This window comes from Beta vulgaris, chromosome 1, assembly GCF_026745355.1.
Source record: "Beta vulgaris subsp. vulgaris cultivar EL10 chromosome 1, EL10.2, whole genome shotgun sequence".
Lineage (NCBI taxonomy): Eukaryota > Viridiplantae > Streptophyta > Magnoliopsida > Caryophyllales > Amaranthaceae > Beta > Beta vulgaris.
Genome location: NC_079202.1, coordinates 38,093,906 through 38,116,724, shown reverse-complemented (window position 1 = coordinate 38,116,724; position 22,819 = coordinate 38,093,906). Strand labels below are relative to the sequence as shown.

The 22,819-nt window shown below is 36.2% G+C and overlaps 2 protein-coding genes across 2 annotated transcripts; both read right to left on the bottom strand.

Annotated features, from left to right (window-relative positions):
• Positions 1-606: 606 nt before the first annotated feature.
• Positions 607-11,866, bottom strand: LOC104895660 (transcription factor VIP1). The gene is made up of 4 exons (XM_010682229.4): positions 11,124-11,866; positions 6,391-6,523; positions 1,243-1,327; positions 607-1,085 (listed from the first exon to the last, which is right to left on the bottom strand). The coding sequence occupies exons 1-4, from the start codon at positions 11,726-11,728 to the stop codon at positions 832-834; spliced, it is 1,077 nt and encodes a 358-aa protein (XP_010680531.2). The 5' UTR covers positions 11,729-11,866; the 3' UTR covers positions 607-831.
• Positions 11,867-17,956: 6,090 nt separating this feature from the next.
• On the bottom strand, positions 17,957-18,499 carry LOC104887201 (uncharacterized). The gene has a single exon (XM_048635496.1). The coding sequence runs from the start codon at positions 18,497-18,499 to the stop codon at positions 17,957-17,959; it is 543 nt and encodes a 180-aa protein (XP_048491453.1).
• Between the last annotated feature and the right edge of the window lie 4,320 nt (positions 18,500-22,819).

The window sequence follows — 22,819 nt, the reverse complement described above, 5'->3', positions numbered from 1 at the left end:
ATTATCATTGGGTCTTACCTCCTAATCTCACAGAAGTCTTTGATCAATAGTCTTGGCCTAAAGAGTTTTCAGAAAAGGTGTTGTCTGCTAGTTTTTTCGCGATAATCTGGACTATGTGGAAGGAAAGTAATGAAAAATTCCAATTCCATCAAATAATCAATATTGTTATTATGATTATTTTTATAATTCTCATACTTCTTTTATCTGTCAATGGATATTGCTTCTCCTCAAAAAATAAAATCATGGGTATCTTAATAATTATGATAATTATAATAAAAATTAAAAAGTAAGCAAAAAAAAAAAAAAAAATCATTGCATGGGGATTTTAATCAAACAAAAGATGTGTAAACCCACATTCAAAAGTTGCATGGAAACAACGTAGATTAAAAGGAAGTAAAGAGAGTATATTATAAAACGACAGATAGACCAGATCATTTGAAGGAACCATAAGAAGAAAAGTTCATCACACCTAAGAATATTGTTTAAGAAAACCCGTTTTTTCTTTCAATGGAAATATTAAAGAAAATTTTACAAATCATTTCAAAAGGCATCCTAAATGCATAAAAGGGGTTCTGGAAGGGTGGGGTTGGGGGAGAGGATTAGGTGTAGGAAAACATTTCCTTGTAATATCTCTGTGGTCCAACTAAACAAAATACACCAATTCTACAGTAGCAATATAACCAACTTGATAAAATCTATGAAGTATTGAAAATGTGGATCCGCAGATAAAACATATACATACACCATTATATTTACAGCATGCTATCTGGCTACAGATAGCCCTGAATAAGAGACATCAAATTTCTAACAGTCGCAGCCTCAGAATATACCTTAAATTTTGTGATTGAAGTCCATGAAATTTGGTTTCAGCTGCTTATGAGCACCCGCGTTGTTGGCAGCCGCCTGATCAGGGATATGAAACTGCTGCTGCTGCTGGTTCTGCTGGCCGCCAAAGGATTGTGCGTTTTGCGCATGTGTTGGAAACTGAGAAAACATCCCCCTGCCAGAAGAGTTGTTGCCTGGTGGAATTTGCCCAGTTGCTATCCTCAATCTTTGAACTTCTTGTCTCAATGCTTCATTCAGAGCTACAAGCCAACAACAAAGACAAAGTAGGGGTTCAAAAACATATTAAACAAGCAGCAATTGCTTAAATTTATGGCACCAGGTAATTGAATAAGGTTTTAGTCCATAGTGCATATGAAGGCGAATATGAAGAAATATACATTGCCAGAACAGACATACCGTCTCTCAGCTGTGCTTGTTGCTCCAAAGCCTGCAGACGTAATTTTAGTTCCTTATTCTCAACAGTCAGTCCTGTAGTGTCCCTCTGCATTAACAAAAGGTATTACTTAGACCTTAAAAAATAAATCCAGATAGTTTGTAAAATATATTACCAGTTTACCACCTATAAGAGTATAAAGCTAACAAGTCCAAGATTAAAAACTTTTCCTTTCTAACTCTTGCTGCATGTTTACTGAAAAAAAATGGAAAGCCTAGTCGTTTTATGCCATCTGAACTTCGCAGCATGCGTCTTAGAACTTGATAAGTCTGATCATGTTACCTCATTGTATACCTATATAGTCTCTTTTGGATCAAACAAGTGCTTTTCCAAAGAGCCCGAACTTGACCAAAGGTGAGAAACTTTTTAGCTGCTCTTCAAAATTATGAAAAGCCCTTACCGTCAAATCTCACAATAAATATGTCCAAATAGAGATTATTCAACTTCATGTGAAGTTTGAATTGCATAGCATGGAGTGGAATTTGTGGTTTAAAAGTAGTGCAGAATTACTTGAGTCAAGGAAGATCAAGCCTGATGTAGTTGTTTTACTAAAAGCTAGTATTAGCTCTTCGCTTTATCCTCAAAAACCTATGATGCTCAAGTTAAGGAAAAGGCATACTCTTCCAGAAATAGTTTCACTTGGGAGGATCGCAGATGGGGATACGGAAGATAGAGCAGTTTGTGGGATTCTTGAGAGCGGAAGGAAAAGGTCTACTCTTAACTCACCTCTTCTGGATGCCATTCAAACAAGTAGTTGATCAAGAGAAGCCTCAAATACGTATGTTAGGTATGCAGGATTGCCATACTAAAAATTAAGCATGGCTGTCAGAACTGAGAATGAGAAGGTTATCTGCTTCTATCACTAGAATTTGCAAGCAAATTCAAGCATGAAGAGTTAAAAATGCATAGAAGAGATTTTTTTTTCATGGAGGCAGCATTGAAAAGTACAGGGCACATCCAAAGGGCTCTTCCCCAAAGCTTAATTTTGGTAACCTTAAAATTTCCTTTGTTGATCGAACAAACCACTGGCATTCTTTTACATCTGCCTTCATACCGGCAAGGGAAAAGGCTAGGAGGAGACAACTTATCCCCCTTGTGTCAACACCTATTATACCTGTTCCTTGTCTCTTTTTTAGTGCCCAATGACGTATCTATATGCCTTTACCTTCTGGCTAGAGGTTCCACAAGCTTGATATGCTAATCTTTGGTGGAGAGAATCCAAATTGTTGGATTTACAAGCGGATAGATACCTTCATTACAAAATTACGCAGCAGTAAAGGGGACATGTTATGCTCGTATGCCTCTAAGGGGACATGTTATGCTCGTATGAGTGAAATGTTGGATTTTGATTTCATAGTTGTAGTTGTTATTTTCCATGAACAATGGTTGTGACTATAGCAAGGTAATGTTGTAGAGTATCGAAGGAGATTCATTGAGTTGGCTATCCTTTGGATGATATACCAAAAGAGATTACCAAGGGGTATTACATATGTAGGATGTAAGATGAGGTGGAGGCCGAAGTCAGTTTGTAGGGCCTGTGATCACTGGACCAAGCCATGGATCTCTAATTTACGATAGAGAAGATGCAACTTGGGCCCGATACCACCAAGCCCAACTACTTAAAACCAAATATTCACCCTAAAAACTGAAACCTATATTCCTCAACATATTTATCCCACTCGCTCAGCCTCTGCCACCACAATAATAACATACGTGTCGCAAACCCAATAGGAGAGAAGGAAACTGAGTGAAAAGAGCTCCAACACAAAGGGGGGAGACGAGAATTGGGTGTTTCTCACCGATGAAGAAGAGAAAGAAGAACTTGCATTAGATTACCATTTCATGGAGAGACACTGAACCAATTCAAAGACCTCCCACAACCCAATGATGGGAGTCATTGTTCCCAGGACCATTAAGATGGTAGGGGTGATTAAGGCATAAGAGGTGGCAATTATGGTTGACATGGAGGGCACTCATAATCTCACTTCGACTATGTTGGTCAAGAAATTGCAGCTACACTTTTACCCCACTAAAGGTATTTCTATAGGCATTGTGAAAACAATTTAAAGGAGGAGGAATGCCAGGGATTATTCTCCATTAGGAGTCATTAAGAATTACTCACTATTCTAGTGCGTGACTTGCATTCTTGGGAGCTATGTTGCTCAGACTCTTCATTTCATCTCAAGTACCCGTGTCGGATCCTCGACACTCGGACATGAGTGAGACACTCGGGCATGAGTGAGACACTTGGACACTTCATTTTGGGCCAAAAAAATTGAAATAGTCGAGTCGGACACTGGGACACGCACCCGTGTTGGACATAGGTACCCGAGTCCGAGCAACATAGCTTGGGCATAGAGAAATGGGGACAATAAGTGCAAATTGAAATATTCGGACATTGTAATTCCAAATAGGAGGGATGCCATCACACTAAAAGGGGATCCTTCCTTGGGATTAGATTTCTCAAAAAAGAGAGGCCAGGTTACTATAGAAGACATTACTATAGAAGACAGCTTGAGGAAGCCTGGCACAAAAATAAATTTTGGGTACGATGGTCTCCTATATTATGAAAACTGTTATAATAACCTATATGGGATACTTTGATGTATAAAATAATTACTATAATATTGTTTAACTAATAATTTAATCAATATAAAGAGGCCAAAATATATGTTTTAGTTAAATAAGCCCCTAAGCTTTCGGCAAGGAAGTGGGGGTAAAAGAAAATATAGATCAATATAAGTGAAAGGTAAAATAATAGTGACAGCCTATGTTACTTCGACACCACCTTTCACCTTGGGTGTCGCGTGTCTACTCGACACGACATGCGACACGACGCTCGACACGCCTGGTCCGAGTCGAGTATCAGAAAAGTGTCGGAAGAGAAGTGTCGAAATCACCCAATCATAAGAGAAAAAGAGAATAAAGAAAAGCCCATTGAAATTGCAACGGAGAAATTACAAATCTAGGGCTTGGATGACAAACCTAGATGTGAAATTGGAAAGAGAGGAGACCGAGCTTAGGAAAATTACCATAGGGATTTTGCTTTTCGATCAATTTCAAACTAGAAGGAGGACTTCATTGTTATCCGGTGCTATGATGTGATTGACATACATAGGGAGAACCAAGAGAACTGAAGAAGATGAAAGAAAGAGATAGAAGGTGGAAGGGTGGGAGGTCAAACGTGGGAAATGGTCCTTCTAAAAAACAAAAACAAAAACAAATACTACTAAAAGCTTGAAATGTTATAAAGAAAAGCAAAACAAATAAAAGCAAAATAAATAGTTATCAAATGTCTGCATTGACAGTTGACTATTGGAACTAGTGTGTATTGGAAGTTTGGAACATGGCCCTCATTTACTCCTACTTATTAAACCAAAGGTAGAATTTTAAATTCTACCTACTTTTTAACAATTTTAAATTTTTTTTTACGGGAAAAAGATGTCGGGAATTTTTTGCCGACAATTATACGATACCCATGTCTATAAAACTGGACAAGACACTCTTTTGACCGTATCCCCGTATCGGCCATACTTTTGGAGTAGAGTGTCGGATCCTCCAATCTCTACTTGGATGCGACACCTGTATCCGTGTCGGAGTAACATACTGATAGCTCAACATTTGGAAAGTTGGGCAGACTGAAAAGTAAAAAGTAAGCTGCTTTGATTTTGAAAGTTCAACACGTGATTTTTAAGAGTTAATTGGGAGAGATTCAAGCCTCTTGAGTCTTGACAGCTTGAATATCTTTACAGTTTGCTGTAATTTCCACTAATACTAATCTAAATAATCTATTTCTTCCTTATAATCTGGCATTAATGGTGTCTAAGCCATGTAATTTCACAGCAGAAGTGTAGGAAATTAAAATGAGGTAATAAGAAAAATTATGTGAATTGAAGGATTTGGAGCAAAGTAAAAGGTGGTGGTCTATTTCTTTCATTCGGATAACAATTGGGTTAGCTTGGAAAGGAAAGAAAAGGATTTGAAGGGATTTATTTTCCCTTCAGTCTTCATTCTTCAGTATAATAAATCTTTCCAAGATTGACCAGGTTTGGAAGGAAAGATTAGCAGTTTGAGACCACAACTGGTAATGTAGGACGGAAAAATTATGTTCAGTAGAAATTACCATTGTTGGATTGAAATCCTTTCACCAGAATTTCATCCAACTTAGTGCGTGCCATATTATGTCCACCTACTGGGAGTGGAATATAATTATTTCTCAAGATTTTTCCTAACCCCATTACACAGATGTAAAAATATTTCTTCTCAGCCGCAAGTGTGAACCTTTTGACTTATTTTAAACATTGCCTCCATTTCACTCATCTCAATCAATTTGTTACATGAACAATTAAATTGATCCCTCCCTTTCCTTTCCCTTCCCTTCTTCCAAATCTTTCAATCCAAACAGAGTGTTACACAATCACTGAGGGAGTTTAATGTTGGCATCAAAGATAAGTAGTCACGAGTAGAGTTTAGTGTTGATATCAAAGATGAACACTTACTGATCAGTGGATCAACTAAAGATGCGGAACATAAGTACTAGCAGCCATGCTATCTTTACCTTGCAATGTTCTCAGATTTAATGTATGCAAGTTGGTAAATCCATATGATGATCAGCTTTAGCACCACAATAGTCATTCTGGCATCACAACATCATACCAACAATCAAAAGGATGTTTTCACTTCTGATTTTCTAGAGATTATAGTTTGTAAAATTAAAAGGTCAGTTATAGCTGCCCATATTTCCTTTACTGATATTTTGACATACTAAGGAAGACATTTAGCAGCAGATATAAGATAGAAACTGCTTTCGTCACGCCTCCATGATGATATGGATTCAAATTATTTGTGATACTTTCCTAAAACTTAAAACTTAGGATTAACCAGGTTCGAAGCAATTTTACACCATTAAAATGGCTTTCGTGTCAAGCACGGGAAGGATAACATATCAAACACTGTGGACTCAAACTTAGGAAGAAAACCAACACATGAATACATAACACCGAGCCGTGAAAAGAGTAACTGAGGTAAAAGAAAACAATATAAAGCACCTGTCGAGAGGGTTCAGTACGTAATGAACTTGATAGAGGTCCAATGTAAATTGTTTTACTTACCTGAAGCAATGTGACTTGTGCAGAAAGAGTAGTTGCTTCCGTCTGCAGTGTCTGTACCCTTCTCTCTAACTCCCCAGTGTATCTGATTTTCCTTTCCTTTGATCGCGCTGCAGATTGTCTGTTCGCAAGAATCCTATATAGAAAAATATAACAGAAAGCAGGCAATGCTGTAGTTGATCAGAAAGATCTTACACACAAGCATGAGGATAAATGTTGAAAGCATTCTAAAATCATTTTATAACAAGAAAATAAGTTAGGAAAAGGTTCGAAAAGAAAGTAGTTGATGGCAAAGCGTATGGAAAATAATAGGCACAAACAGAAGCCCTGTATCCAATCTGAAAAGGAAAGATAATTTTTGCGCTGCAAGTTATGGTCTGATTCTTCCAAGTCAATGTAAAAGGTACCAACAAGTAAAATACGCACTCATCTAACTTACTGAATAAAAATTATCTCCTTTTTCCATACCAACACCTCTTTCTCAGCAACAAATTAGATAGAGTACTACAAATTTCCATTAACCACATAGATATGCCACCAACATATCCTATAGGATCTCAATTCAAGATTTCAAGACAATCTCAATGGCAGTGCCGTTATCAGTAACACCCGAATTGAAAAGACTATCTACTATCATAAAGCTCCATTAACTACATCGTATCGTATCGCCCGTATCGTAAAGGTTTTCAAATCTACCGAACCGGTATTACCCGCATCGTAAAGATGTAAAAAACCGCATTTTAGGGATATTTCATGGTCTAAGCCGATATTTAGCGATACGACAACCGCATCATCCCCGTTCCCGCATCACCGTGACCGTTACCGCAACCGTGACCGAAACCGTATTTTCGAACTATGAGTTGGAGTTTTAACAACTTCTTACTACTTCTAGAGTTTAGACTCCTTGAAAGAGAAGAACTCTTAATTTGGAAGGAGTTAATGTTATACTCTATCTTGCAGTTAGTTTTGGTAAGTGCAAAGTATCAGCCCTTCACTAGAAAAACTGAATTAGGATATTCGGTTTAGATTTTTTATTATATTTCAGACTTAAAAATCTCATGGCCAAATTCTTCATGATCTTTCTCCAAAATTTGCCTTCAATTACAAATTAATTGTTAAGAAATATTGTCTACGGCAATCATATATCAATATCATTCCTATATTTTTACTCTAATAGTTTGAGAAGGCATAAAATGGGCACCTAGATCCTCCAGTAGCCTAGGGTTTAAGGACCTTGACATAGATCTATATCAATATATTTTTTAAGCCTTACTCCACTTTGCAATATAAGCAAGAAAACCTCGAAATATCTATTTCATTCATCAAGTAAAGCTTGTACGTCCAGCGACTATTCCCCCCCCCCCCTTCCAAATATTTATTATTCATAAAAGAAAATCTTATCCAGGAAGTAAGATCCTGCATGAATTAATAAATTGTCTGCTCTTAAGAAAACTGACCATTTGCAACACGACATTAATTAAAGAGTAGGATATCCAAAGTCAGATTCAGTTTTGAGATAGCAAAGGAACAGTTATGTTTACTTTAAAGGGGTTCAAGAAGTTTGAAAGACCTTGTGTTGTGAGAAGTTGATAACTATGGAACTTCTTGATCACATTAAGTAAATAGAACAAAAAAATTACGGATATGGTTTTTGGACAGCTTAAAGAGACTGGTGTTTTGGGAAACCGTAATCAGATGAAGATTCCTAAGATAGTTTAATCTTGAACAAGTAGCAAAGGAGGAAAGAGAGAGAAGGATTGGAAATTGGTGATCTTTCTAGTTTCAAAGTACAACTGTCACAATAAGGGATCAGCAGATCCAATAAGTCAACATTGGAGAAGTTATAAATGGATTTGAAAATCAGATATAAGATCCAGTTATGTGAAACAAGCATTGCCGCAGTACTTCAAGGGAAGAAAGTTCACAATGTGCAAGACATAAAGGTGATAGCTTCATCATGGAATTTTTTTTGCAAGAATACGAATGTTAAAGAGTGACTAATAATAATTTGTTTGGACTGACGGAATTGTTTGTGTTTGCTGTGTTCATGATTTGTTAGGTAACATATGTAGCAGAAACACAAAGTTCACCAAAGTGGACACTGAAAAAAAATCAGCAGATTTTGGCGTAGCAAGTATGGCCACCAAGATCATATGCATGAAAATAACAAAAGATGATACAATTAAGCAATACACAGAAGTGGGTAAATCCTCAATAAGAGAGAAAATCCAAAATAAATCTTCTACCATGAGAGTATTATAAGAGAGTAAGAGAAACAACCTCAACGAGCATATTGACTCAATGAGGGCATTTAAAGAAAGTAACTGTCAACGAGCATATCACAGAGACAGGAGGTAGCCCTCATAACAAAAAAAAATTTGTTTGTAAAGTGTGTGTTTATATGTCTTTGTCCATGATTAAGTTGTTTGTTTCTGTGTCTATGAAAATTAGTAAGTTGTTTTCTTTGTGTCTCCCCAGAACTAGGGACTACCTCAAAAATATTGATTCATCACTACAGCAGTTTCACACAAACTACCTGAAGTCCTAGCAACACTCAGAATCTAAACCTGGAGCTCTTGAAAGACTTGAAGCTTATTCTTAAAAAGATTCAAATATTTGAATCTCACTTTATATAGATTATAGATACAATATCTAATAATTTAGAATTTTCACTGGGAGACTTTATTCAACAAACTTGCAGAATATTTCTAGATTCTTACGTAAATTCAGAGAATCTCTTGACTGAATACCTCATGTACTATTATTTGTCTCAATTTAGAAGAGAAGTACTTTGAAGATATTGTTTAGGGAAACCGGACATCATTTTTTCACTGTACATTCAAGTAGGTCTTTTGTAGGACCTAGGTTATATAAGTGAGTATCATATGTACGTGACTACATGTAATAGAAACTTTCAAGAGGGTAAGAACTAATTATACATCACAAATTTGCAGAAAAAAGAAACGTTAGATTCATACAAAATTAAGCACTTCTCCCTGAGGGTTTAGTTATGTGCAACAAGCATTTCAGCATTACCCATAAGGCAAGAAAATTTACAGCATGTGAAACATAAATGTAATAGCTTCATCATGGAATACAAAGTCGAAGAGTAGTTAAAAAAATTGTTTGGAATGACACAAATTGTTTGTCTTTGATGGGTTCGTAATTTATCAGTGTAATATATGTAGCACAAACAGAGAGTTCACCTAAGTGGACATTACAAGTTCTGTCAGCGGATCTTTGCATAGCTGGTACGACTATCAAAAGCATAGCATCAGCACAAAAAAGAAAAAAGAAAGATGATGCAACAAAGCAATACACGAGAAGCAAAGCAGGAAAATCCTCCATATGAAAGAAAAAGGACGAAATAGATCAACAACAATGAGAGTATTACAAGAGACACAACCTCAACTCTCAAGGGGCACACTGACACAATGAAGGTATTTAAGGAAAGTAACCTTCAAACAGCATAAGACAGCACACAGGAGATAACCCTGATAAAAGCAATTTGTTTGCTTTTTCGTTTCTGTCCATGAGTAAGTGGTCTGTTTCTATGCTTTTGTGCATGAGCAAGTTGTATGTTTCATGTCTATGTCAATTAGTAAGTTGTTTGTTTTTATGTCTCTCTCCAGAACGAGGAACTACCTCAAGAACCTAGTCCATCATTACAACAGTTCAACAAAAACTACCTGAGGTCCACGTAATAGTCAAATTCTAAAATTTGTAGCTCTCAATTTCGGAATCCGGTGAATATGTAGTTGAAGGCTTCTTTGGACTCCGTGAGAGAGTTAAAGATTAATGAGGAAAACTTAAGTCGAAAGAAAACTTCAAGAATATATTAACACATAAATTCCAGAACAAGAGATCTCCGGGCCGAACACGTCATGTACTATTAAGGAATTTGTCTTAAATAGAAGAATGGAAGTAATTTAAAGATATTGCTTGGAGATACCAGACATCATCTTTAACTCTCTGTTCAAGTAGGTCTTTCTAGATCTAGGTTATATATACTAGACTACAAGTATCACATGTCCATGCAATACAAACTTCGAAATATTTATTAATTAGTAAGCATCATTGACACTTTCTTGAGAGTTTCGTTCAAGATTTGTTCCTTTATGGTATAACACTCTGGTCAGCAAAGTGAAATTCTTTATCCACAACCCCATTGTTCATCCTTCATAGTTGTGGTGAATATCCATTTCACTCTCCAACCTTCATTCCGCGGTGGACTGTACTGTATAGTCTTTGCTAAAAGTTCGGTGGCTTAAGTTTTTAGACCATTAGCGTACATCATTTTCTCCATTGGCAAACTAAACCTAAGAACCTCCAAAGCACTCCTCTTTCTAAACTTTCACCATTTGTTCCCAAACCTTGTCCAATAAGTACTGAATCATTTGAGCCTCTCCCAAAAATACATCAGTGTTCCACCAATAACCCTCATACAAACTCTATTCTCAATTTTTTTTTCTCCTGCTACAATAAAAAACAGTATGTCTGACCACGAACAGCCATGGTATTTTAAGCATTAGCATAATTTTACACGGTAAGAACTAATTCTAGATGGTAATTCTGCAGTCAATATAAAAGCAAGATAGATTCATACAAAATTAACCACTTTTCCTTAGGGTTTAAAACACATAAAATCAAAATGCAACAGAAACACAAAACAAAATAAATACACATACAGTAATACCAAAAACATACAGCATTTGTAAAAATGGAGAAAAGAAAACCTTTTAGCGCGCTTAGGATCAATGAGAGCAAGTTCAGCAAGTCTCTCAGGAGGCATAGCTTTCTTAACACCATCCACCAACATAGACTCTCCTTCAAACATCATCGAACTCGACGAGCTCCCACCATCCATTGAGCTAGTTCTCCGATGCATCCCTACTTTCCTCTCTCCACCTTCAATTCCAATTCCACCAGCACCACCACCAGCAGCACCACCACCAAATGACAATCCATCGAAGAAATCGGCATCAACAGACAAACTCCGAAGGTGAGCAGCTACAGGAATGTTACTGTTATTATTGTTGTAAGGTTGAGGCAGCCTAGAAGATGTGGAAGAAGAGCGATTATCACCGCTAGATTCATCCGACCTTGAAGAATCAACAGGCATAGAAGCAGCTAATTGAGGAGGAGAAGGAGAAGGAGGAATTAGGTCTAAAGAAGAGAGGTTGAAGTTGTCGATGTCGAATAAAAAATCATCGTCTTCGTCGCCGGAGAATCGGAAAGTTGTGTCTGAGAGGGCCCTACGATGGTGGGGTCCACCCCTTTGTGGACTGGGGTCCACTTGATGCTGCTGACTCAGCTTAGAGTAGTTCGCCGGGTTATTCATGGCGACGACGCCGCCGTTTAGAGAGAATTTAGGAGAGAGAAAGAAGGGGTTGTTTGGTTGGAGGAGAGAGAAAGTGAAAGAGTTAAGTAGTTGTAGTTTGTAAGTAGTAGTACTACTGTTTGTTTGTTTGATGCTCTTATTTGTTATTACAGCGAATGTGTGTTGTACAAGTGTGGAGGGAAATGAGTGTAATTATTGGATTAGGGATTTAAGTACTCATATTATATATAGTAGACGAGTAGTAGATTATTGTTTGGAAGGCTTTTTTTTTTCAGTGTCAAATGTGTAAAGACTTTGGTGGTGTAATCATATTTTCTTCTAATTTTTTACTCTTTCTAATATTTCGGTTTTCTTCAAGGACAGAAAAGTCAATGTGTTACTGCTTATTTGGTAAGAAATCGAATTTTTTAGGTATGTAATTGTGTTTTTTCAAGATTTGGTAATATATCTTCTATGACTAGTGAAAATTATTTTTTATATGTAGAGGGACAATGAATCAACTAACTTTGTTTACGTTAAGTTACATTTTTAATTAATTAGAATAAATAAATTATATAAGAGAATATAATGAAGAGTCAACGAAAAAATTCATTTTAAATTATGAAAGATTGGTTCAATTGATGATAAGTTAGTTTCAATTTCAAAGATTTCTTCTCTTTATTTTCGGATGTATTGTATTAATTTTTTATACTATTTAAATATTAACTTTGACCATATTTAATTGATAATGTATAAAGTTAATGACATTAGTTTAATTATTATTTGTATAGTGTATTGTATTGACTTTTTTACACTATTAAAATATTAACTTTGATCATATTTAATTACTAATATATATAGAGATAAATGACATTAGTTTAATTACTATATGTATAATCTTAATGTATATAATCAAAAAAAAAATTATAAATTTTAATAATATAAGTTTAAAAACAATTAGAGTTAAAGTTTTTCATTGACAACTTGTATGCCTAGTCAACTTGATGTATCTATTTAGATTTAGAGGAAGTATAATTATTATTAGTAACAATCCATTTTATTAGTTGCAATAATTTAGCTCAATGAAATTATTTTTAATTGAACGTCTTATTGATTCCTGCGACATTTCAAATATTTTGTATGTTTGACATTGTTTAAAAAAAAGCTTCATTGACTTTCCGATTCTATTACAGCAATTGTTAAATATGCTTCCTCCGATTATATATATATATATATATATATATATATATATATATATGGTTGAAGTTTAGATTGATTTGCATGATGTTCATCACTGAATAAAAGAGGACATATTCTATTCAAGCAATCTAAACGTGAGTATTCATAATTTGAAGTATTCGGAATGTTTATAGATACGTTTTTTCACCTTTTATTTTCGCCTAAACTAATTTGAATTATATTCATCTAAACTTATCAAAAGTTAATGTAACTTATCAAAACTTATTGGAATTTTTATGAACTTATCTGTATGTATTAAAATTTAGAAGGATTTTCTAATGTCAATTGCGTATGGACTTTGATGTGATGAAGGGCTTCTTTGGTTGATATGAAAAATTATGAGAACTAGAAATTCACTCAAAGTGGCAAGAAAAACTTCAGAGCAAACAAAAAATATAGGAAGTTTAGGAGCTGGAATTTAGGATGTTCTACTTCTCAAAAGGGGAGGAATTCAGTTACTCAGTCCCTTCCTCAAGTAAGTACTCCCTCCATTTTTTTTCTATATTTTTCATCGAAAATCTTGACACTATTCATATTTGTGGAAAATTTTCTCAATTTTTCTCAATTTATAAGAAAATACATAATCATGAAGGGTCTTGTTTGATTCATCTCAATTAGTACTTTATTAATATTCAATCGTTATACTTTACTAATAGATAATAAAATATATTTAAGTTCAAGACATGTATTGAAAAATGCGCACATGAAATGAGAATGATAAAAAAAAATAGAGCGAGTATTTCCCATGTGAATGTTCACTTCCTATACCAGCCAGCAACTTTAGCATTTCTCATGAAATAAATTTCCATGACACTGGTATTTTCTAAGAATATATGCTTCGTGCATTCAACTAAATTACCACCATATTATCTTCTATTTTTAAGGCATTCCCTACTTTTCTTTTAATTACTTTTTTGGTGTCTCCAAGGACATGTGAATATTAATGTACTAACAATTGCTAATTTTGTAAGAAATCGTATAATTCAAGGTATATAATATGTTTTTGTCAAGATTGGCAATAAATCTTCTATGACTAGCTAGTGAAAGCATTTTTTTTAGTTTGCTAGAAAATTTGGCACATTCTTTTATAAAATTTAACAAACAAAATTCTATATGTTATTTTCACTATAGTATTGGTAATGTGACACCCAACAATTCTCTCCTTTTAAAAGTACTTTCTTCGAATAAATTATGAATGATCATTAAAGTATTACCACAACATGTGAAAACCTTTCGATCTTTTCAGAATTTTGCAGTGTAAAATAAATAAAACAAAACATGACTCCACTATTAATTTGATTAATTAATTTAGTTTAAATAAACAATGAATGAGTTGACTAAACCAAAATCAGTTTTCAATGAGAAGACGGGGCAACATGTGCGACTTTTTGCCCCCCAAACCCAATCGATATGGATTATTCAAATAATATGAGATGGACACGTAGATCAAGCTGTCCTTGAAAAGCCATGGTTTACTACCATGTACTCCAACTTCTAGTGTTTAGTACTCCATACGTGCATTAATCCAGAGTTATTGGTCATGCTCTTTCACTTTAAGTAATTAATTAATCATTAATTGCGAATAAAGAGAACAAAGTGATCTTACACTATTACCAATTCCATAATCATTAACACTGGGGAAAAAAAGGAAGGGTTGCGGAGGAAGGGCTGCGGAGGAAGGGCTGCGCTTTTGAAGAAAAGCGCAGCCCTTCTTAAAAAAATTTGAAATAAAAATTCGCGGGCTTTGAAATATTGAGCGGGCTTCAGATATATTATCCATCCTTCTCTCTCCTCTCTCACGTCCCTCATCCATTTTCCTCCTTTTCTCTCCTCTCTCACGACCCTCCTCCCTTTCCTCCTTCTCTCTTATCCTCTCTTCTCTCTCAAAAACTCCCAGAAAATGCGACAAACGTGACAAAAAGCCTGAAATGATTTGCACGAATCATGCCGACGGAGTCCGATTGCCTATTGTGATACCTTTTAAGCCATCTGAGTTCATTTAAGGCTCCAAATAGCCATTTTAAGTTTTTCCGAAATTTTTTTTCCTTAATTATGTATTAGGGTTTTGTTTTATGTATTTAAACATTATTAGGTCTTGTATACTTCTCTTTGTGTTTGATTAATGTTCTTGTATACTTCTCTTTGTTTTGATTAATGTTCTTGTATACTTCTCTTTGTTTTGATTTAATGTTCTTGTATACTTCTCTTTGTTTTGATTAATGTTCTTGTATTTTCATATTCGTTTTGATTAATTTGTATTTTCAGATCTATAATTTCTTCTCTTCTGTATATTAGTTTTTGTTCTTTTTTTTCATTTTTGTTTCGTTCTTTTTTTTGTTTTGGGTTTATTTTCGTTTCATTTCTCTTCTCTTCTATATAATTTCAGAAAATGTGAGATTATGAGTAAAAAAATTTCAAAAAAATTTTTTTTTTTTTATTTTTTTTGGTAGGAAGGGCTGCGCGTTTTAGGTAAAAGCGCAGCCCTTCTAGCCATGAAGGGCTGCTATTGAAAGGGCTGCTGTCAAAAAGCGCAGCCTTACAGGCCTTTTTCAACGCAGCCCTTCTTCATTTTTCCACTAGTGTAATATAATCTTTTAATCCAATTGATGAAAAAACAACATTAAACTAATGTCATTAAGACATACCGTACCTTCCACTTACTGAATCAGATTTACGATCATGAAAAAATAATAAAGTAACAAAGCAATAAGACTGCAATTAATTCTACAAACTAACCTTTACCTTTCCATAAGCAATAAATATTAAACATGGATTAATATAAGATTAAACTGAATAACTACCTTTATCAATCTTAGATCATAAATAAAAATGATTAACAAATAATCAAACTCCCTTAACATGCTTGTGTCAACAGTCCAAAACGCATAATAAATAAATAAAAATCACATGCTTTTACACAACAATAACTGCAATGTGATATTTTGTCACAAGATTTTTTGCTTAAGAACAATCAAAGTTTCCTAAGCATAATAAAATGTTCCTAAAACATGATACTCTTAAACATACATGTACCTGGTGTAAACTATTATTTGTGCCACCTTCATGCACTAGAAATCACTCAAGGAATATTCATGTCCTACAAGTACCACTATAAGAAAACACGACATTTTTCGACGTTTTTTCGTCGCAATAAAGGCGTCATTGTTTTCATTCTCAACACTTCAAGAAAGCGTCACTATTTTCAGAGCCGAAATATATTGAAGTTTTTTGTAGTCACTCTACGAGAATATTTTGATTGGAATCACTATATGGAAATATCGATGCTTTTTATAGCCGATAATTTTTGTACAATTAGTTCCCAACAATCGAGCCAAACTATATTAATGCTCTAAAGCATCACAATTCGCTTTTATTTTTTTCCTCCAACTTTTATATGCATAATTGTATATAATATATAATATATTCACACCCTATAATGTATTAGAGGTGATCATTTTGGCCCGGCCCGCTGGCCCGACCCGGCCCGGCCCGTTTTTGGGCCGGGTTTTGGGCAGAATTTTTCGGCCCGCGGGCCGGGCCGGGCCCGGCCCGGTCATTTTTTTTTTGTTTTTGGCGGCTTTGGGAAAGCTAAAAACGACTTTTTAGTCTATTTTTTGGCCCGGCCCGTTTTGGCCCGCAAAAGCCCGCTAAGCCCGGCCCGAAATAGCGGGCTTTGGACACAAAAATTCGGCCCGAATTTAGGCCCGGCCCGGCCCGGCCAATGGGCAAATTTTTTTGGCCACGGCCCGGCCCGAACCCGGCCCGGCCCGGCCCGGCCCATGATCACCTCTATAATGTATGCATAAGTCTCTTCACTTCTAAATATATGCATAAGTCTCTTCACTTCTAAATAACACATACAATTATATTAATATATATATTGTACTTGGCGCAAATGTTAAATAATGAAATACATATAATAATCATGTTTAAAGACGGAACTAAACCTTATACTGCTATGGACTTAATTAAGTATATCCATATTCAATTCCAAACAAAAGAAAAGCAAACCTAATACTTAAAAATAAATTACTTCCTAAATTTGAAGTCCACAAGCTACTTTTTACTTCTCAATCATCTATTTTTATCGTTGTAAAAAAATAAATATTTATAAATGAAGAATTCAGCACACATATATCATTGATTCGATTTAGTTAATTGGTCCAAATATTTAAGAACTTATAAAGGGACCAAAGCATGTAGCACCTATAAACTTATGCAATGTCAGCCTTAATTAATTTACAACACACAATGCTAAATAATAAACTAACCAAGAAGAACAACTCCAAAGAGACTCTCAATTATATCCGACAACTAAATTAATATTGTAACATGAAAATATAGTGCTCAGAACTACAAGTAGAAGGTGCTGGGGGGTTCATAAAAACTTCTAAATGACCCTAAGTCTGCTCAAGCAATATATGACAATTTTTCTGAAGCATACAAACTAAACCTTTCCAAAATCCCATCGACCGACTTATGAACAAGTCGGAACCACCACTACTTTCTGTCCTTGGAGATGAACATTGTTTGATGATTGATTTAGCTGGAGTTGAATTTTGCAATTGAAGTTCTTTTCTTTCTTAGATGATGATCATGAACATGCAGGCTAAAGTCGTATGGTGTTTTACTATATACGTGTCATGAAATCGATATGCAGTAATATATTCCATCCATACGAAAAGGATCAAATTACAATTATCATAATATGTTATGCTCAATATACTAATGATCAAACAAAAGAGACATGGAGTAGTGGTATATATATATATATTTTTTTTTTGAAACAGATAAGTAGATTAATAGCACAACCAAAACTACACCTAGCCATTTGCCACAGCAAATCACACTACACACTGGACAAGCCCAGCTTATACATTGTCAAACCATCTTCTATCCCTATCCTTCACTTTGTCATTCATGAGCTGTTTAATTCTCTCTTTCACACAGTACTTTATCTCCTGTACAGTCTTACTACTAATCACCACAAGGCCATCCCAATGCGCAGAATTACGCACTCTCCAGATGGATGGAGTAAACTGCAGCAGCTATACCCACCTTTTTCTGAAAACTGGACCCAGTGTATCTCCCTTTGATCCATCTACATAGCTGAAGTACATTCCTGGCATTCCAATGCATACCCAACCATCTTAGCACCTGCTCAATGCACTGACTACTGTAGTAACATTGGAAGAACAAGTGCTTAACAGTTTCACCATGTTGTCCACATATAGGACACACATCATCAGCACACACACCAATTCTTTTCAACCTGTCTTTGGTTTTCAGCCTGTTTTGCACACTCATCCATAAGATAAATCGATGCTTAGGCTGAGTGTATCTATTCCACACATAAGAGCTCCATTGGACTCTTGTATCACTTCCATTCAGTGCTGTATACTGTTTCTTAATGCTATACCTGATGTCTTGCAACCATTGATCCCCTCCAATTTTCACCTTCATTTCTTCTTTGGCCTGACAAATATACTTCCATGCCCAGCTGGAACTATCAGGAGCAACATAAGTACTCCACTGTTGATCCTTGATGTACATCTCATTAACCCACTTCACCTACATGTTATCTTGCTTTTGAGCAATACACCAAGCAAGCTTCCCTACTGCTGCTATATTCCAGTTCATAGTATTTCTGAGACCAAGACCTCCAGCAGCTTTAGATTTGCAAAGAGACTCCCACTTAACAGCTCCAGGCTTAGCATCATTATGAGCACCACTCCAAATGAAACATCTGCATATGCTATTCACTTCATTAATCACACTTTTAGGGATAAGAAACAGTTGCCCCCAATAAGTGTGAATGCTCATCAAAACACTATTCACCAATTGGCATCTAGCAGCAAATGACAGGTTCCTAGTGCTCCAGGTTTTAATTCTCATTATCATCTTATCAAGCAAAGATTGACAATCACTGGCTTTCAGCTTATTAGAAGAGATAGGAACTCCTAAGTATTTGAATGGCAGCTTCCCAGTTTGAAATCCACTCACATCTTTAACTCTTTGAATGTCTTCATCACTCATCCCTGCATAGTACACTTCAGATTTACTCCTATTAACCTCCAACCCAGACACATTAGAAAACATTTGAACCCCCTGCAACAAGGTGTAAATGGATCTAAAATCTCCATTGCGAAACAGGAGCAGATCATCAGCAAAGCAGAGATGAACTAACTTCAGCTCTTTACATCTAGCATGGTATTTAAAACCTTCTTGTTCACCAATGTAATCAATCACCCTTGCTAAATAGTCCATACAGAGAGCAAATAGGAGAGGGGACATGGGGTCACCCTGCCTCAACCCCCTCTGAGCTCCAAATAACTTGACAAAGAACCATTCACCATGATTGTAAACTGAGGAGTTGTGACACATATCATAATCAAATGAATAAACTCTTTCGAAAAACCAACACCTTCCAACATTTGCTGCAAAAATTGCCAATTTAGAGTATCATAGGCTTTCCTAAGGTCAAGCTTCATCAAACAACAAGCTCTACTGCCCTTCCTGTTGTAAACCTTCACCAAATCTTGATACAACAACACATTATGAAGGATACTTCTACCAGTGACAAATGCTCCTTGACTGTGAGACACTATATCTGGTAAAATACTATTGAGCTTCTCACTAATTAATTTAGTGATACATTTATAAAGGACTGAGCAGCAAGCTATGGGCCTAAACTCAGTTACATTGCTAGGCACAACAACTTTAGGAATCAGAGTTAAGGTGGTTATATTGATTACCTTCAATAACTTGCCAGTTCTAAAAAAATCAATAATTACTGCTGCCACATCATCACCAACAGTCTCCCAGCAACTTTTGTAGAAGCAACTATTAAAACCATCAGCTCCAGGTGCCTTATCATCAGGGATACTGAACAAAACTCTTTTGACATCCTCTTTGGTGATAGGTCTCTGAAGGATCCTCCTGTGATTATCATTTAAGCTCTTGCCTCTGCTCATCAGTGTATTGAAAACAACTTGCTTCTGCTTCTTGCTAGCAAATAGGTTCTTATAATAGTCCAGAAATGCTGTAGAGACTTTGTCATGAGAATCTACCCAGTCACCAGTCTCAGTGTGTATGGCATGAATTGTATTCTGCCTTTTTCTAGCTTTAATAGCCTGATAGAAAATTTTAGAGTTCTCATCTCCATTTTTCAGCCATGACAACTTTGATTGTTGTTGTAGCTTAATCATAACACACTTTTTTGCCTTCTGAACTCTAGCCATAGCATCTCTTTCCAGAGCTATGCTATCTAGATTACTAGGATTTTCATGGACCTCATCTTGCACCTTCTTAAGCTCTTCTGTAGCTTTAATAAGGTCTGCCTCAGCTTCCCCAAATCCCTGCTTCTTAAGGCTCCTCAGAACCCTTTTAACCCTTTTCATCTTCTCAACCACAATATACATAGGACAGCCATGAATTGGGTTCCTCCAAGCTTCTTTCACATCTTCCATCATAGCAGGGTATTGAATCCAAACATTGCAAAACTTAAATGGTCTATGAATCACAGGAACATCATAGACACTAAGTAAAGCAGAAGAGTGGTCAAAGTTACCCTCTGGTAAAAAGGAGACAACAGCTTGATCAAAGCTATCCAACCACATTGTATTAGCTAGAACTCTATCTATTCTAGAAAATACCCTTGCTGTGCCCTCTTGCTTATTACTCCATGTATAGTATCTGCCAGTTGCCTTCACATCACTCAGGCCACATTCATGGATACAGTCAAGCATAGGTCTCACTTCAGACATTCTAACAGAGCTACCAATTCTATCATCTACACTGGATAAGGCATTAAAGTCTCCCATCAGCACCCATCCACCAGTAACCTTTTTTGCTATCTCTTTCAGACCTTCCCATAAATCACTTCTACTATTAAGGTCATTAAACCCATACACAAATGTGCATACAAAACCACTCCCACCTTGTGTAGGCTTAATCTCACAATGGATAAACTGATTACTCATAGTCAAAATATTCACATTGAAAGCTCCTGGACACCAACCTATAATTATCCTACCATTTCCATGGTGGGCATTATTGTGGGTAAAACACCAACCTGGGCACAAATTAAGATAAACTTTCCCCAAGTTAGGTGTCTTCACCCTAGTTTCAAGGAGACTGGACAACTTAATGTTGTGAGTAGCAATGAAAGCTCTCACTTCAATCTGTTTAGCCTTGCTGTTCAGCCCCCTTACATTCCATGATAGAACTCTATCCATTGGGCATAGGGGCTGCCAACCCCTGCCCTTGCTCTCCACTTTCCTCCCCTGAATGGACAGTCACACTGATGTTTCCATCTTCACTAGCCTTTTCCTTCACTTCATCCACCTTGTCCACCTCCTGATCATCCATCAAAACCATAAAAGAGTTATGCACAGGAAGTTCTGGCATCTTCTCAATTATACCAGCACCACTTCCTACCATCTGGAAACCATCTTTATCTACTCTCACTTGTTTTTTTGGTACCCATTTCTTAGCTGGCTCACCTTTTCTACATTCTTCCTCACTGTGTCCTATACCCCCACATTTCTTGCATAGAGTAGGCCTCCATTCATACTCCACCTGCTGTTCCACCACATTTCCATGCTCATTACAGAAGTAAATAACCTCCGGAAGTTCCTATTGAAGTTGTATTTCAACCATAACCCTAGCATATTGCAGCCTATCTTTCATCTTAGTAGCCTTGTCCATTTGCAAAGCATCTCCTACAAGCCCCACAATCTTGTATAGACTCTTCTCACCCCAATATTTCTAGGCTAATCCAGGTAACTTAATCCAAATGGGTACCTTCTGTATACACTCCTTATCAAGAGGCATATCAGCATCCCACATTCGAGTTATCACTGGTTTTTGGTCGAAAAATTGAAACCCATCAGTCGTAACCTTCAAGCAAGCTTCGACAGTAGCAAATCTCACAATAAACATTCCCTTCCCTACCATAGCTGTTTTTTTAATCCCTAGTTTCCCCCATATCCTTCTAAAAAAACCATCCATCACCTTAAATGGTGGGTTAGCTCCTAGCACATAACAAACAACCGCCGATGACCAATATTCTACCTCTTCTTGGATATCATCAGACACAATATGAACAGTGGGAGACTTATTACTCACCTGATTAACTTCCTGTTGCTCCACATCATCTGCCCAAGACATTCGTCTAGCTATGGTAGGAGTTTTAGCTCCACTAGTCATCACATCCCTCCATTCTGAAATAGCACTATGTTCTGGCATCTGATGCTCTTCCATCGCAACCGGCGTTGACATCCTCTGAGTCACTTCTTCAATCGATTTAGAACTCAACACCTCCTTTTCTAGTATCGGGCTTGGAATTCGTAACTCACTAACTCCAGTTACTTCATCTACTGATTTAGTTTTTTTAACCGGCGAAGACGACGGTCCCGTTGCCTTATCCTTACCTTTCTGAGCACTTTTCTTAGCTCTCCCTCTTGCCATGGCACCAACGATTACACACCGGAGAAGAAGAAGCAAAATAGGCGCTCAGTTACTGTTCCATTGGTTTCTAGAGAGAGATTAGAGTTTCTCTCTCTAGCTCTTCTCATATTTATGCATTAGTAGTAGTGGTATATTCTCCCCTACTGTTATTAAACAAAGTAATAAACATGTTAAAGTTCAAGATACTAAACTTCCAACGTTGAACACATGGACCATTAAGAAGCATGATTGAAGGAGTAGTATAAGGGTTCATCAATTAAAGAACTCGCAAATGCTTAATCCAATTATAGCTTGATTACCGGTATCAGCATGCGTAGCTTAAAATCTACAATGAATACAAACTTCTTATTTTTTATCGTTCTCTCCACATGTACTTCCATTTTATACATTAACAAATAAGGA